The sequence below is a fragment of the Adelges cooleyi genome, unplaced genomic scaffold (assembly GCF_023614345.1).
Source record: "Adelges cooleyi isolate 19-005CV unplaced genomic scaffold, UGA_ACOO_1.1 ACOO_flye_CR_arks_rails_tigmint_CR_PRNA_21, whole genome shotgun sequence".
Classification (NCBI taxonomy): Eukaryota; Metazoa; Arthropoda; class Insecta; order Hemiptera; family Adelgidae; genus Adelges; species Adelges cooleyi.
Genome location: NW_026095871.1, coordinates 13,844,967 through 13,861,684, shown reverse-complemented (window position 1 = coordinate 13,861,684; position 16,718 = coordinate 13,844,967). Strand labels below are relative to the sequence as shown.

At 28.6% G+C, this 16,718-nt stretch overlaps 3 protein-coding genes across 6 annotated transcripts; all 3 read right to left on the bottom strand.

Annotated features, from left to right (window-relative positions):
• Nucleotides 1-75: 75 nt before the first annotated feature.
• Nucleotides 76-2,844, bottom strand: LOC126835015 (3-ketoacyl-CoA thiolase, mitochondrial). The gene is made up of 8 exons (XM_050567287.1): nt 2,654-2,844; nt 2,419-2,585; nt 2,115-2,246; nt 1,764-2,028; nt 1,321-1,496; nt 1,044-1,244; nt 825-979; nt 76-311 (listed from the first exon to the last, which is right to left on the bottom strand). The coding sequence occupies exons 1-8, from the start codon at nt 2,667-2,669 to the stop codon at nt 230-232; spliced, it is 1,194 nt and encodes a 397-aa protein (XP_050423244.1). The 5' UTR covers nt 2,670-2,844; the 3' UTR covers nt 76-229.
• A 776-nt stretch (nt 2,845-3,620) lies between these two features.
• On the bottom strand, nt 3,621-5,507 carry LOC126834563 (uncharacterized). 3 transcript variants are annotated; one of them, XM_050566587.1, is made up of 2 exons: nt 5,334-5,507; nt 3,621-4,875 (listed from the first exon to the last, which is right to left on the bottom strand). In XM_050566587.1, exon 2 carries the CDS (start codon nt 4,800-4,802, stop codon nt 4,167-4,169), a length of 636 nt encoding a protein of 211 aa, XP_050422544.1. In that variant the 5' UTR covers nt 4,803-4,875; nt 5,334-5,507; the 3' UTR covers nt 3,621-4,166. The 3 variants fall into 3 exon arrangements, with proteins under 3 accessions (XP_050422544.1, XP_050422543.1, XP_050422545.1); XM_050566586.1 differs by having other exon boundaries at nt 5,338-5,507; XM_050566588.1 differs by lacking the exon at nt 5,334-5,507 and adding an exon at nt 5,153-5,257.
• Nucleotides 5,508-7,861: 2,354 nt separating this feature from the next.
• LOC126834653 (transcription factor SPT20 homolog) lies at nt 7,862-15,333 on the bottom strand. 2 transcript variants are annotated; one of them, XM_050566745.1, is made up of 6 exons: nt 15,191-15,333; nt 11,227-11,539; nt 10,865-10,924; nt 10,458-10,601; nt 9,647-9,844; nt 7,862-9,022 (listed from the first exon to the last, which is right to left on the bottom strand). In XM_050566745.1, the coding sequence occupies exons 2-6, from the start codon at nt 11,536-11,538 to the stop codon at nt 8,516-8,518; spliced, it is 1,221 nt and encodes a 406-aa protein (XP_050422702.1). In that variant the 5' UTR covers nt 11,539; nt 15,191-15,333; the 3' UTR covers nt 7,862-8,515. The 2 variants fall into 2 exon arrangements, with proteins under 2 accessions (XP_050422702.1, XP_050422703.1); XM_050566746.1 differs by lacking the exon at nt 10,865-10,924 and having other exon boundaries at nt 7,876-9,022.
• Between the last annotated feature and the right edge of the window lie 1,385 nt (nt 15,334-16,718).

Genomic DNA, 16,718 nt, shown 5'->3' with positions numbered 1-16,718 from the left:
AACAATTTCTTTAAACATCAAAATATAGCATATGAAATATATAGCTGGTCAACAAGGAATACCATTTTAGTATAATTGAGCAGTTATTACATTTTATTTAAATACCAACCATGAATATAAAAAAATAAATATATCAATAATAATCTATTATGATAGCACATTATAAAAATAATTTCTTGTGTATAAAATTAATATTCCCTAAATCCAGGCTTAAGATTTTATAGAAATTTTAAACTTTTTCAACCAACACAGCAATACCTTGTCCTCCACCAATGCAAGCTGAACCAATACCATACTTTAAATTTTTACGCCTGAAAAATAATATTAATATTAAACCAACAGTTCAACAATTTTTAGTATTTTTTACAGAGAATCATATACAAATAAAATTATACTATTATGACCAATAAAAACAAAAATTTTTATGCTCTACTTTTTCTAGCAAATTTTAAAATAGTGTTTTTTGCAGAAACGTCGAAAAAATAAGTATTTATTAAAGGTGAAACTTTCGTGGTTACCACTCTTCAATTCCCCTTCTAATTGTGCCTAGTTTTAGTTTCTAATAATTTGGTTTTTTTCTATGGCGCTTAAACTGGGAGTAGGCTCAAATAATGAAGTGTATATCTTTAACTACAAAAATGTACATATTATAAAATTAATTTTACTGTCGGCTCCGTTTGCAAGGCAAAAAACTGTCAAGTAAAAAAAGTTACTACTACTGTCTCATACAAGAATACATTAAGAAACCTATTCCATTAAAGAAACAGCTGCTTGAAATGACCCTAAATTGAGTTTAGGTAAACAAAAAAGATAAACATAATTACCTAAGTTCATGGACAAGGTGAGCAGTTATTCTAGCTCCAGAAGCAGCCAAAGGATGGCCAATTGCAATAGCACCACCATTTACATTAAGTTTTTCAATATCAAGCTTTAATTCTTTTTGACAAGCAAGAGTTTGAGCTCCAAATGCTTCATTTATCTGAAATGTTAATTAACATGACTTAAAATAAACAACTTTAAATTTATTTAAAAATTATGTTTACCTCAACTAAATCAATGTCGTTAAGAGTTTTTCCAGATAGACTTAAGAGTTTTGTAATTGCTGGTGCTGGTCCAATACCCATTATACTCGGATCAACTCCTATTACTGAATAACCTACCAATCTCGCTAATGGTGTTAAAGAATGTTTTTTCAGAGCTTCTTCACTAGCTAACACAACAGCCCCAGCACCATCGCATATACCCTTAAAGATATTATAATATTGTATTAAAAATGTCATGACTTTAATATAATATGTTTTCAACAATTTATTTACTCACAGACGCAGACCCTGCAGTTACTACTCCGTCTTTTTTGAAAACTGTCGGTAATTTGGCTAATGACTCCAGTGTAGTTTTGGGTTTCGGGTGTTCATCAACATCTACCGTTACATCTGTTTTTTTTACTTTAATAGTAACAGGAGCTAGTTCAGTGTTGAATACACTACTGGCTTGAGCTAAAATTGAAAAATATAATACATTTGTATAATTTATATTCTGCAACCTAAAAGTGATTCACAATGTTTTAAGTGCAAGAGACGATTTTGTTATTTTGGGTGCAGCGTAGTAGGAAAAAAAATGATATTTAATATTACACTTCCACAATTTACATAATATTTAAATTGTGGAAATGTAAATATATTATATAATGTTACAAACAAAAGTAATAATTTGAATTTGTTATCTATCAATATATTTTCTTTATCTCTATTTATTGTTTGTACCTTCTTTCCATAACGTTTGGGAGCGTAAGGCAAACTCGTCCACTTCTTGTCTGGTAACTTTATAGACTTCAGCTAATTTTTCAGCAGTCAAAGCCATTGGAAGTTTGCAAAATGTGTCCGTTAATCCAGTCCACAGTGAATCTTCAAATTGATAAGGTGCACCAAGAGGTATTCCAAAACGAGCGTTGCGAACAACATGTGGCGTTTGACTCATATTATCTACACCACCCGTTAATACAATTTGTGCTTCACCAGTAATAATACTCTAGAAGAAACAATAATAACAATATTAAAATTATACTTGTGTAAGATATTTTATACATTAGTTTAGCCTTAATTGTTTTTATTTACCTGTGCTCCATTCACAATTGACTGAAATCCAGAACCACATAATCGATTAACTCCTAATGCATGGCGGTCTTGAGGAATACCGCTATGAAGAAGAACATGTCTCGGTAAAAAAGCTCCATCTGAAGACGAATTCTGTTAAATATATATATTTTTTATTATCATTAATAGTATAACAAAATATACTCGTTTACATAGTTTGGTAATAATATAGTTATTAAATATTAGAACACCATAATATAATACATATTAATTTGTCAAGGAATTTTTTTGTAACCTTAAAATAAATGGTAGTAAAATAATTTACCATCAGAACATTTCCAATGATTACAGAATCAACAATCTTTGGGTCAATGTTACCAGCAGCTAATGCTGCTTTAGCAGCTACTACTTGTAGCTCAGTGGATGATGTTTTTACGAATTTGCCACCATAGGTCCCAAACGGAGTTCTTTTAGCAGCTACAATAAAAATACCTAAAAAAACATACAATAAAACCTTTTTGTATTTAGTTGTATTGTAATATTTAAACTTAAAAGTTTACCTTTTGTTAAAGCCATTATGTGAATGATGTACAAATAAATAATACTTAAGTATTAGCCGTAATTAATGTACAAATATAAGATGTCACTAGTACAGGAAGAGGAAGTAAACTGAAAGAATAACAATCTATAATTATAAATTGTGTCAATGGCAAGTTATGTAAAAACCACTTGATCCAAAGTCGAGACTCGAGCTCGATTGATAAAGAAAAACACAATGAACAGCTGATGTTGTTTTATATTTATTATTATCAAGAGCCAACAGGTATGATCACCGTGGCTATGTATATTATATATAATATATATATAAGACCGTGGGTATCATTATCATTTATTGGTTCCATGACCCATTTAATAAGTGTATATAAAATGAAAATAAAAAAATACCCATGTTGATTATTATTAAATTTTAATTTTCTTGTCTTTTGCGACTTTTTATGTCACAATCCTTTTTAACTTTATTTATAAATTAACTAGTTAATTTATAAAAAAATCTAAATTTTACTACATTATTATGTCAAAATACAGTCCATGAAATAATTTTATAGGATATTTCACAAGTCGAGTATAACAGTTTAGATAAACAATTGGTTTTTTTCGCTATGTCTTGATATGCATAATCAGGATGTAGTAACTAGAACTCGTCTCAAACCAAAAATGTTATTTATAATACTTGTCAAATTTTGTGTATATTGTTCCCTAAACAACAGATTAGACTTCACTAAAAGTTTATTAACAAGACTAACAAAAAAAATGGAAAGGTAAATGGTAATAAAAAAAAATTTCATTTATATATTGATATGTAATAAAATAAATATACATTTAAGGAGTAGCATCAACGTTAAATATACATATAAATTTAACATACACATACATTTGTACATAAATTTACATATTTTTTACACTAATCTTAGCTCTACTATTAACATACATAACTGAATGAAGAAAACTTTAAAATATAAATTTTTTTAATGAGCTTTAAATTTGGAAATTCAAATTATTTTAGATTTTTTAATAATGTTTTATACTATTAGACCTTATGATTTTTACTTTTAAAATGTCGTACAAAACATGAGAACAGTCAATTATTAAAAAATTACTTAATAATGTGAAAATCTAGTTATAAAATTAGTACCCTTTAAGAAAAAAAACAATTTTGATGATTCGGTCAAATCCCTATTCTGTTAAACAAGAACTATTACTCTGTTAGTGAAATAAAAAAGAAGCATAACATTATATTGTAAATTATATCATAATACCTCTAAGTTTAAATAAAATAAAGATAAAATTCATTCAATTAAAACTAAAATAAACACTAAATAAATTTAGATAGACAAACAATATAAAAAAATTAATATTTTACATAGCTGTAGTGGTAAATTTTTAATAAATAAAAAAAAAAAAACTAATGTTATTTTTATTTTATTAATTTACTTAAAAATTGTAGGCTGTAGCATATTATTTAAAAGCTTATTTTTAAGAGTATAGTTTATAAATAATAATATTAAAAACTATTTATTTACTAGGCATTTGCCTTACAATATCCATCCACGACAGAACAAGTTCATCTGGGGCTGGAGTATTGAATTTAAATCCTTGCCTGCGCGTATCAACCAACACATTATATAGATAATCATTCAACGAATTTGATTTTGAAATTGGATAAATTCTGCCCATCACCATACTACAACCAGAATCTTGATTTTGTAAAGGAGATTTACGTATCATTGCTAATGGTTTTGTGGTAAATAATTTGTGTTTTTTTATTAAAGTATCTCTTTTCAGCTTTAAAATTGTAGGTGTAATTCTTGATTCATTTTTTAAGAGATCGAAGGATTTATGTTCCAGCTCTGTATTTTTACTAGTTTCATTAGAATTAAATTTACATTCGTCAGAAGGTAATAATGATAAATGTTTGTTTATATAATCAGAAATATTTGAGCATTCTTCAGTCATTTGTGATTCTAAATGTAACATGGACATATTTGAGGCAATGTCATTGTCGCTAGAATATACTTCATTGTCATCAAACATTAAATCATTTAGGCCAAATGGGGTTTGCAAATCAATTTTTCGATACGTTTTAGTATCATTTTTACTTTCACAGTTTTCTGCCTGTTGTAGTAAAAAGTCTAGCGAAGGAAGAGACATTTTTTAATAATTACCTTGCAATTTATAAAGGTGAGGTGATAAGTTCTCTGGTGATATTGTAAGGGAATAAATCCTGTAAAATAAATTGTAATGTTATATAATTTATACTTACAGCTATATTATATAGATATAGCTGTGCACAATATATAAGCTATATTTAACATTTAATATAACATCCATAATTTGATAAAATAATATAATTTAACTATATCATTTAGATACTTTGTTATCTTTAAATCTTCCAAAAATATGGATAAATAAAACTAAACATTGCTTTAATTTTAAACACCTTAATTATTTAAAATAAAATAAAGTGCTTCAATAATATAAAAATAAACATGTTAACATACATTTAATTTACTAGTTTTAAACCATATTGACATCTGTAATTGTTTAACAGTAGAAATCATTAATACAATTTTTGTAAACTCATAATCCTTCATATATTCACAAACTTAATAAAAATTAATATTTGTATCTTAATGTCATAGTTACAAAATTAAAACGTTAAACTAAACATGGCACAAGTACCTACTTATTTATTAGATTTTCTTAAATTAGAGTTGACAATATCCGTTCATAAATCAAAATTAGTACGATCATTTATTTTATTTTAATGTTTTTCTCATTATAAAATCGAAACAACTTAAAATGCACTTCGTAATTAATTATTTCTCATTTCTCAATAACTTATTTTTTATCATATCAATTGTTATCAATACAATTGAAAACAACGAAAACAAATTATCATTAGGTGTGTGGCGGCCCCACATACAGCACTGTGGCCAAGGTAAATAACTCCATAGTTGAATTTTTCACCACTAGAGTGCGCCAAGAAAATTGGCAATTGTACTTACATACATTGTGTTTCAAATAACTTTAACTGCCTGTCCTGAAATTCTATCATTTTATGGAGTTAATGAGTTTGGCTTTTGAGTGCCTCATATATTATAAAATATTACTGCACTCTGTAGTCACTACGATATAATGGTATATATAGGGTTATTGTTATTAATCATAACATTAAAAATTGTAATTTATATTGTAATGTATAGCAATGATTTATATCCATAAAAAAAAATGGGTTAAAACCCCCGCGAAAATTATGTTTGTTACGATGAAAAGAATGTTCTCAAATTTGTTTGGATTATTTTAGCCATAAACGTAAAATGTATTTTTAGTTTTTTGCTTGACACTTCTTTTTTATCATTTTTTTTTAATATTTTCGGACATCAAAAAAATTTATTAAAAATCAGTTTCTTATATAAAATATTCTCAGCTTTCTGAAAAAAGTATATTTTTTTTGAAGCAACAGAAATTCATTAAAATTGAGTTTATAGTCTAAAAAGTGTTTTTTTGTTGTTGCCAAAATTTAAGAATTTTACTAATTTTTTTTCAGAAAACTGAGATACTTTTACAAAAAATGTGTAAATTTAAAACTGGGTTCTCTATAAAAACGCATAGTAAAACAAAAAACGAGATGAAATTTCATAATGTCTAAAAAACGGAAAAATCATCTTATTTTTACACATAACTATTTTAACTATTTAAAATACTGTGGTTATTACTATTTTTCGACTTATCTATGAAATTTAACCTCTTTTTTTTTGTTTTCTTAAGCGTTTCTAAAACTCAATGTTAATTTTTTTTCCAGAAAGCTGAGATTATTTTACAAAAGAAACTGATTTTTAATCATTTGTTTTGATGTCCGAAGATACTATAACACATCATTTTAAAAAGAAGTGTCAAGAAAAAAACTTATTACTAACTTGACCAAAATAATAATAAAAAAAACCAAAAAAATTTAGACCAGTCTTTTCATCGTAACAGACATGCAGTGTAAATTTTACTTATCTAACAATAGCGTCAGTTCAGTTTTCCAAAAGAATTCTACACCCACCCTCCCCCTGGGTAAGAATTCTGATCAGTCCATAAATTATCACATCATAATAATTCATCTATAATCTATGACCATGGTTGCAGGTAGGAGCAGCCTACGAAGTATATTGTTTTTAAATTATGTTTTTATAATCATTATGATTATTTTATTTTTGTCTGGACCTGCGATATTTTTAAGCCACTGAATCGATTTTTTCATGTACTCTTTTATTCATTAACTCTTTAAATCAGAAATAATACATACCAAGGAGGTATTTTATTGGGCCACAAATATAACATTTACCCCTTCTCTTCTAAATCGAGAAAAATTTACATATTTCTCAACTAAAAAATATTACGGTACACTATAATTTTTTTTTAAAATAGTGAATAAGTTCCAAATTTTTTTGTGATACTCATTATTATAGTGTTACCAATATACCCTGGCCCTGGTAAATCAAACAAATATTCAAAATCCTTTCCTTAGAACGGGTTAACTTTTTCTTTATTTTATTTTTTTAGTGTGAAAGGTTCTATTACAGCACAATAACTATACATTACCTAATTTGTCTATGGTATCTATGTTTAAGCTATAGGAATTCGTCTAATTATTAGGGTTTTACTAATAATTTTTTTTAACGAGAGCCTAGGCGAGACTCCTCTTTTTAAAAATACGCCACTATCTGTGATTAGCCGTATTATTTTACTTACATTTTAAATCATAAATATAATATAGTTTTTACATTGATCATACTAGTTTAATTTCGTATAAAATCAAAAAATTATATTTAATTTATAAAGGCTATATGACATATTAGGACATTTGCTATGAGTGTTAAAAAATAAGTCTTATTTTAGGTATAATATTTACAAAATGCATTATAAAAATTGAAAGTATGATTAAGTATTTTGAAAAAATACATACTTTTTAACGTATTATTATATTGTATATAAATTATCAGTAGGTATGCTTATATTACTTATTCGTTTTTAACAAATATCGTAAATGGCAAAAATAATGTTTACAATAATATATTATAATATTTTAGTTTTTTAGATTTTAGTGTTTTATACCTACTTAATTACCATATTATGATTGTATGAAATAGTTGTAGAAGTTTGACAATGTAGAGAGCTGAATATCATTAAGTAATATATAAATATGATTATTACAAATGTTTTAATGAAACACGATGGGGAAATTAAAAATATTATATAAACTTGAAAATCAGTCAACAAATAATATAATTTTAAATAATCTCTTTTCATTAAAAATGTATGTAAATCACAATTGTTACTTTAGATAATTTTATTTGAAATCACGTAAACGATAGATTTTGAAAATATGATTATGAACTACATTTTTTAAAAATATACCTACATTATTTCTATGAAATAATGTATTCATTTTTTATAAACTACGCAAATTATTGTTACTGTCAATGTATAAAAAATCTTACTTCTAAAATTTGCATTAATTAAAAAATATTTTCGGTTGCTTGAAAACGTTGAGAGATATTTTAATATTTGAATTTTAAGTAGAGGCAATAAACGTCTTAATTCTTAAACAATTATATTTTATATTTGTCGGGTAAATGTATCATAACTTTTTTTTCTCGAGGGTTCTAGTCTTTTGAGAAAGTTGCATTTCATTTGTCTCAGATAACGCTCTATAATAGTAGTCTAAGTATTTCGCTTTTATAAAATAATATATATGTACAAAACGAATATTAACTATTAAGCGTTTAAAAATATAAATAATACTATTCATCATAATTGTTTTTTGGAATTCAGTTATTACACAGACAAGTTTTTCCAACACTATTTTCTTATATCTACTTTCTTTCGAAATCGAAATCGTTGGTTTGTTGTTGTTGTTGTTGCTGAAGCTGCTGTTGGAATTGTGGTCTCTGTTGTTGCAAAATCGGTCTTCTCTGTTGAAGGGGTATGTTCACTTCTTCTGATGAATGAAATACTTGGTTGGATAGTGGTTGCCTGGCGAATTGTTGCGGTTGCTGCTGCAAGACTATCGGTCTGGGCGTAGATAAGTTATGTTGTTGCGACTGTTGTGGTTGTGGTTGTTGTGTCCGTTGTCTTATGGTCGGTTGTTGTCTGAACTGTTGTGGCCTCTGTTGTGGCGCCTCTTCTTCTCTGTCATATTCCTCGTCGCCTTCATAATTGTTTCCTGGATAATATCTATCTCCGTACCGGATTGTAACATTAGGCCTGGACTGCGCTTCTTCCGCATTGACGGGTCTGTACAAGAAATCGTTGACGAAATGGTACTGTGATGACTGCTTACAAATATTTTCACCACTGGGTGGCATGCAAATCAAATGGACCTAAAAACAATGGCATAAATCAGATTTACATTAGTATTGTACAATATGTTTATTGACGAAAAGAAACCGATGCAATAATTCATTTCTCAGGAATTTAAACGTACCTAATACTCAACTAATCAGTTTAAAAAATAACAGAATATAAAAACGTGATCGAATTATAATTATTAATTGTTGTATTATTATGTTTGCACGCAGGAGTTATAACTTGCTGAACTATAATATTTGACACGTGTGATGTTTTAAAAAATAAAATAAATAATTTGTGTGATTAACAGTGGTCAGTGTCATTTATTGTGTATACAGTGATATTGACAAAAGACAGTGTCTTATTTAAATTAACTATTTTTATATTGATTAAATACTACGGTTGACTTTAATCAGTAGTACTGCAAATGTTAATACTGCAAATGAAAATATGTCCAGTATATGTAGGAAATACTTCTACAGGTTCCTTATTGGTAGATTGAAACTTATTTAAATGAAAAATGTGGTCGAATTTTTTCTATTCATTTATAATTATTTAAACTGGAAATATCATAAATATAATAAATATTTTACTATTACCTATACTCGTTATGATTTAGTGCAACAACTATGTATTCCAATGTTGTATTTACTGACCTGGTGGAAAACGAAGCCTTCTGGGCAAATCCACGAATGTCTAGCGTTATCCTGACAATAATGGAAAACTTCACAGTCAAGACCATCGTCGGCGTAATAACCAGTCTTCTTACCGCTGCAAGTAAATTTAGATTGGGGTAAAAGTTGAGTAAGACGATCAGGCTCTTCTTTTTCTTCTTCTAATTCCTGAGCTTCTTCCTACATCAACATATCAGCATTCGTTTTACAATTTCAAATTTAACTTTGAAATAAAATTAGCAAAATTTTTCTAATAAATTATCAGCTGTAACAATGTTACTGTATACATTCATTATTCAAGCTTTAAATTTTCAGTATTTTATCTTGCTTACAAACAATAGCGGGTTGGTAGTAAAACATTATATTTAATAACCGTAGTCCGTACAATGCATAAGAGCATCGAAATTGCCTATACTGTGCGCCGCTTGATTGACTGCTACTAAAAATATTTTGCTAAATATCGAATTAGACAGTAAATGTTGACTATGCTAAATATCGACGTTGATTAACGAATATATAGTAAAAAAAAAGCAGTGACCCGGGTTAAATATAATAATTATTTCATTGGGCTCTCTAAACCAAAAGAGCTGGTACCTACATTCTAATTACCGATTCTAGATCGAACATCGTTGTTTTAAATTTTAACTTGCTGTCCTTACTATTATAAATACAAGAATCAAAAAATTATAGTTATAACTTGTAAGCATGTAAACTCATCAAAGAAGCGATTATGAAATTACCTTAATTATATTATTAAAAAAAAAAATATATATGCATTGGTTTTATGACTTACCGATAAAGGTTGACTGGCTAATGATTTAAATTGTTGTGGTGGTGGTGGTGGAGGTCTTCTTGACTGACCTTCGGAAGGTCTGTTAATACGAATTGGCTGTAAAGTTTGAGGGGAGGGCGATGGAGACGCTCGGAATTGGTTGAACTATAAACGAGAACCATCAAATAACTAATATTAGTTTACATTTGTGTAGACCATTTTGAAGCTTCATTAATATTTTGATGACAGTATATAGTTATTTAATTATTGTTTGTATTTATTTTTAAAAAAAAATGTCTGACATATATTACTTTTGTGCCTGGACTGTATACCGTGTACATTTCTAATACGTATTAAAACTATAAATATTGTATGGTAACTGGGATCTGTTGGTACATGCAGTTATAAAATAAAAGTGTGTTGGGTACCTGTTGTATTGGTTGTAATGTCTGAGGAGTTGGCGATGGAGATGCGCGGAATTGATTGAACTAGATCCGAAAAATACACAGGGATAAATAATCATTATAACTTTAATAGTAAAAAAAACAATGACTTTAAACAGTTTTAATTATATTTAACGCGAACGGATTTCGTTAAATGAATAAGTAGTTTACGCCTAAATTTGGAACACTAATAATTCACACGGCTAAAATCATTCTGTAATCAAGGCGTTGTTCGTCTATCGTTTTGTCAAATACATTAAGTCCTATTTTTTACTGTGACTGATTTCCGTCAAATGTCGGTCTATACAGATGTTTGTTTTCTGTTCTTTTTCTCAAATATTGTTTACCTGTTGTTGTGTGGGTTGTGGTCTGAACGGCAGCGGTGTCGGTATGAGCAGGTTCCTCTGGCTCGATTCGTCCTCTTCGCGCTGTTCTTCGTCTTCTTGGTTTTCGTCCACTTGCGGCCCTTGCGAACGGAACGCGTGCGGTGGCTGACCTCCAGCAACGCCCACAAATTTGGGTAAAGGAGCGCCGGGCGCGTTGAACGGACGTCCAGCCTGGAAGAAGAGCGGTTGTTGTCGGTCATTTCCGCCAGCCGCCGTCGCGTACAACGCTTGTGACATCACGACCAGCGCACATATAACCGTCGCGGATTTCATTCTGTAGTAAAAAAAAAAAACGAGATAAGCATCACAAAACGTAATACATAATCAGTGACGTATTGTAAATCAATGGTGTGTGTATGTAAAAAAGAAAAAACCAAGATAACTCGTATAATATGCTCACCGGTTGTCTTTCGGTTTAAATATTATAATAATAAACAATACAACGGTTCAGAGACAACGACACGCGCATTACTTGTGTTATGTTATTAAAACGAAGATAGTATAATAATAATATGAACGTTTTATGACGTAAACGAATGTTGGTAATATTACATGGCATATTATATCGTATGTGTTCAAATGAACTGTAGGTAGGCCAAACTAAGATGTCATAACCGAATACGTGTTTAAGTCGAATCTCTGTATAAAAGTCCGTTTAAGCCCGCGAGGCGAAACGTGCTTAATCGTACAATATTCCGTTTACGACCCGGAGTGTGATTTTTTAATAGGATAATAACACATCAGACGAATTGCCCAGATGAACACTTATCGGTTGAAATCGGTAAAATATTCCAAAACACAAACATATAGTAGTTTTTATTAAATATTGTGACTTTCTCGTAGTCACGACATTTTGCGGGTAGATTGCTTAATTTATATAGTAACATTTTTCAAAAAAAAGTAATTACGTTTCAAAGTGGGGATTTAAAATTTATTTGCGATGGTTATTTAATGCTTTGGCAAAGATTTAGCTCAATCTCGATAAAAAGAAGGATAAGGGTTTAAGATGTAGGCCCAAGATCTTGCCTTCTAAACTTTCTAATGTCGGGTTGGACTAACGATTGATGAAATCAGTAGTTTATTCAGATTTGAATTATATGGATCAATAACGGGCTACTTAATACTTAATAACTCCTTAAACAACTAATGAGCGTTAATGTAATCCGGCATTACGTTTGTAGTGTTTTTTTAATGTATATGTTAGTAACTTATTGCAAGTAAATAAAAAATCTTGCTTAAATTTTTTTCTTTTTCTTATTAAACTCGTACATTCAATGTCGGAGTTTTTCTATTAATTGTTAGAAAACTGGATTGAAAACAAAGAATAGTATTGCCTTTAAACTATATAAAATCTTAAACATATTTTCGCTGATATGAATGATTTGAAAGTCTACGTGATTTATGATCCAAAATTACACTTACATAAATTAAATCAACTTATGTATAATATATTTAAATCTAATTAGTCAACTTATTATAGATGTTTTGTTTAAATACAATCCAAAAACTTGTAAAGAACAGGTTATCTATTTTTATACTTATTTTAAATTACAGTGTTAAGGTCATATCGAATCTATAAATATTTCATTATACTAAACTGGATAAAAAATAAACATAAAATGCTTTCCCTCTAGTAAATTTCGGAAAAAAGTTATATCGCAGACATCATCGTTCAAAATTAATGGTACTTTAAAAAAATTAATAGGAGTTAGAATGGATGGGTTGGGTGAAAACAATTGTACATCTTCTTTCAAACAAATTTCACTTGGTGAACAATTTTTTTTTTTTTACTTTATGGGTCAACGTTGGAGCATGAGAAAACTGTTATATAAGAATTGACATCAGCTATATGTGAACGGACCCCATAGTCACGATCTATAGTCACATACATTCATATGAAGCCGATGATAGCTGTACTTGTTACATCTCAACAGGAGATGCGACGGCGCGATATTTTGCAACGGGCGATGATAAAATAATAATTATAATATAATATATTAAAATAAAAAGCTCAATTTGACGATCACGCGCGTTTACACGTCATACTGTATTGCTTATGCAGGCCGACCTACAAAACATTGTATATATATTCTTTTATAGCTAAGCCATAAGTGTATGGTTACATATTTCAGTCGAAGAATGGTCATGGGTTGATTACTTTTTAATTATTGCCATTTGTCAAAGTATATAGGTACTACCTATACATATAGGTAGTACCTATTCAATTTATCTTTAACGTAAATCTAAGAAAGATGATTAATGACAACTCAATACTAACCGTGGGTAGATATGTCTCACCAATATGGTGGAAATTAAGTTTCTATGTAGAATTGCGGTGGAGTGCCTTTTACTTCTTAAATCTTTAATAAGACTATACACTAATATAATAGAATAATGTACATACAAATTAAAGCCATGTGATTTTTTTAAGGAAACTAGTAGGCTAGAAAGCAGATTCGTGTTTACCATTTAAATTCAATGTCATATTTATTAGCTATTTTAACTAACCTGTAATTAGGTGAATTATTAAAGTAATTACTGGGGATTATAAGCATAAAAAAAACCAGAAAATCAAGTTATTGTATCTTCTTTATCTAATAAAATAGACATTAATAATTGACATACTAACAGTATTATTGAGAACCTCGATTAAGACCGTGTATTATCAATATATGTATGAAAAATATTTTTTAATCCCGTAGTTATAAATTTAATTGTCGGTTATTTATTATTATGAAAACAGTTATGAGAGTAAATAACTCAGTCAGTTAATATAGTAGTGAGAGTTGAGATGAATACAAGGAATGAGAGCGAAGTTTAATAAATAGTAGTAATTAACAGTACAAATGTTGTATACTACGGACAATATATTTTTATTACAGGAAACCGTCTAGAAAATTAGTTTTTTCTTTTATTTCAAACTAACGGCACCTCAAGGTTGCGGTCATGTTTACACCGCATCGGCTCAGAGAAAGCGTTATTTGAAAATAAAACAAAACACAAATTGAGCAAAAATTATTTAATTACTACTAAAGTAATAAGTAAAATAGTTATCATTATACTATAATTCATTGGGAGAAATTTTCGTTTGCAGTGTCATTGAACCTATGTATATTGAATATAAAAAATGGAATGCTTTACATTCTTACATTTTTGAAATACCGCTTCATTAAAATCACTCTAAGCTAAGATTAATCTCGGTATGTAATTTTTCTTTCAAGGACCTTTAAAAGTTTAGGATTATTTAATAAGAAACTATTTAAATCTTATTAGATAACTTGGACTGGATATTTAATACTTTTTATAGAACTAATTTTAATATACAAATAAATGATAAAAATTATGTTGTATTTATTAACCATAATGAAACCTAATAGATATCATTAGTTATAAATTATATTGCAATAATATAATACGTTTACGGAAATTGTAGTTTGTTAGTACTAAGTAGCTATATAAATTCATAAATTTAACGATTCATTGAAATTGTCTAACCCAACATGGGCCATTGTTTAATAGAATCACTAATATTTTTAAAGGTATGCCTGAATTTAATGGAATCATTAAAGACTATTTTATAATATCCACTTTTTTTTTTTTAATTATTAGTTTCATATTTTTGGCTTTACTGCATTTCAAGAGGCCTATAGCCGTTGTCGCCAAATGGGCTTAACATTCAATTAAAGTTTAACATATCATTTTAGTATTGTGAAACTTTACTTAACTTTTAAGCTTAACTGGTAAGAAATGTTATTTTATTACTATCGCAAAACATTATCATACATCTATGATCTAGTGTATTTTTTAGTAGAATGTGTTGTGTCACATCATATTATTGTCATCGCACGTCGAGTTCTTAACAATACTTAAATTAAAAAAAAAAAAATAATAACATATTTTAATAAATAATATCTAAATAACTTACTTTATTTGTCCGTCAATAGTATATGGACGGGAAGAGTTGGTTTGAACAACTGTAACAACAAGGATCTAGTGGAGTTTGTTGGCTGACCGTCTCTGTCAAAATGATACTTGCACTCGTTTAGTTCTCGCTATAGTGCATTTTACTTTCATCCGGACACCATTCTCTTTCAGCCTCCCACTAGTTACGATTATTTAATAATACCGCATGATACTTTTCCATAGTATTATCGCAGCACATCGGCGACCGATCACCGCGTACCAAGCATAATATTAAAATAATGGAATAGAAATTAATTAATAATTTGCCACGTGAATGAAATCGAAAATTGAAAATGCCGTTCACCGTCCGTCGTTTGTGCGTTATGAATTGTTGTTGTAATATATCTGTCGTCGCAGATGCCGTTTTCGCTGCTAATTGGATTGGCTAACCTTATAATGAGAATACGTTGAGAACGTAACCCTTGTTTGAAAACGATTTATTTTACTCCATTATACTATGCTATTGTGATTTATGCAACGTCTTTTTAAAATAAAATTAATACTTAACTACGTGCTCGGCCTACTTAAAAATGACATAGTTATAATACGTATTGTCTTCTGGACTCTACTACCCGATATCAACAATAAACAATAAAAGACGGCCTTGAACTAGGCTCATTGTATATAGTGTTGAACTTAATTCTCACCGAACTCAAAACAGTTATATATTGTGTTATTTTAATTATACTCCATAAATAATATCGAGTAGATGTCGTGTTCACAATAATTTCTCAAGCTACAACTCTCTATACAATTTTAATTATATAATTGCCTCAAATAAATCTCAAATTTTAAAAAGTTATGTTGTACAAACTAATAAGGGTATAATAATAACGTGTTGATTAACTCATTGTAATTAAGAAAAAGTACTTCCTAAAATGTATATTTTATACAGGAAATAAATATGCTTTAAACTAGTCTAAAACATAGCTGAGTCTAGAGTATAACACAGTATATAAGTTAGATAAGTTAGATAAATAGCTCAGTTTTGATATGATGTATGATAAAGTTCTCGATAGCTAATATTGTTTTTTTATTAAAGAAGCCTAAAAGGTATACAAGGTAATCATTGGTTTTGGAGGACGTTTTAAATAAAAAATATTTGTAAAATTGATTTTTAACTATTTCTGATAAATCACAATAATTTCCTATAATTTGGTAATGCCAGCAGTCCTAGCTCAAGTGGTTCCCAAAAATTTGAGCTGAGACCACTGGCAGCTGATGTGTTAAATTAAGTATATCTGTAAATCTTTCATCAGTAACACCGCTTACGTTAGTTCATATCTAAATACTAACACAAATTTTTTTTTTATGACAATAGAGCATAAAAACTAGGTATAAAATATTTTACTGGTGTACTGAGGTAGAAAACATATGACCAGATTGATAGACAGACAAGATAGGCAGAATTAAAATAGAAGGGGATGGACATTTTTTTGAGTTTTTTACATTATAAAAATTAATTAATGAAAATGGGTGGTAAATATGAA

Bases quoted from the DNA above. Each gene is read 5' to 3' on its own strand.
- LOC126835015 (XM_050567287.1), bottom strand. The intron at 2,247-2,418 runs GTAAATTATTTT...TATATTTAACAG, and splicing joins TCATTGGAAATGTTCTGATG to AATTCGTCTTCAGATGGAGC. The intron at 2,029-2,114 runs GTAAATAAAAAC...TGTTTCTTCTAG, and splicing joins CAATTGTGAATGGAGCACAG to AGTATTATTACTGGTGAAGC.
- LOC126834563 (XM_050566587.1), bottom strand. From the start codon at position 4,802: ATGTCTCTTCCTTCGCTAGACTTTTTACTACAACAGGCAGAAAACTGT.
- LOC126834653 (XM_050566745.1), bottom strand. From the start codon at position 11,538: ATGAAATCCGCGACGGTTATATGTGCGCTGGTCGTGATGTCACAAGCG. The intron at 10,925-11,226 runs GTAAACAATATT...TTTCGGATCTAG, and splicing joins CACAACCCACACAACAACAG to TTCAATCAATTCCGCGCATC. The intron at 9,023-9,646 runs GTCAGTAAATAC...CATTGTTTTTAG, and splicing joins AAGGCTTCGTTTTCCACCAG to GTCCATTTGATTTGCATGCC.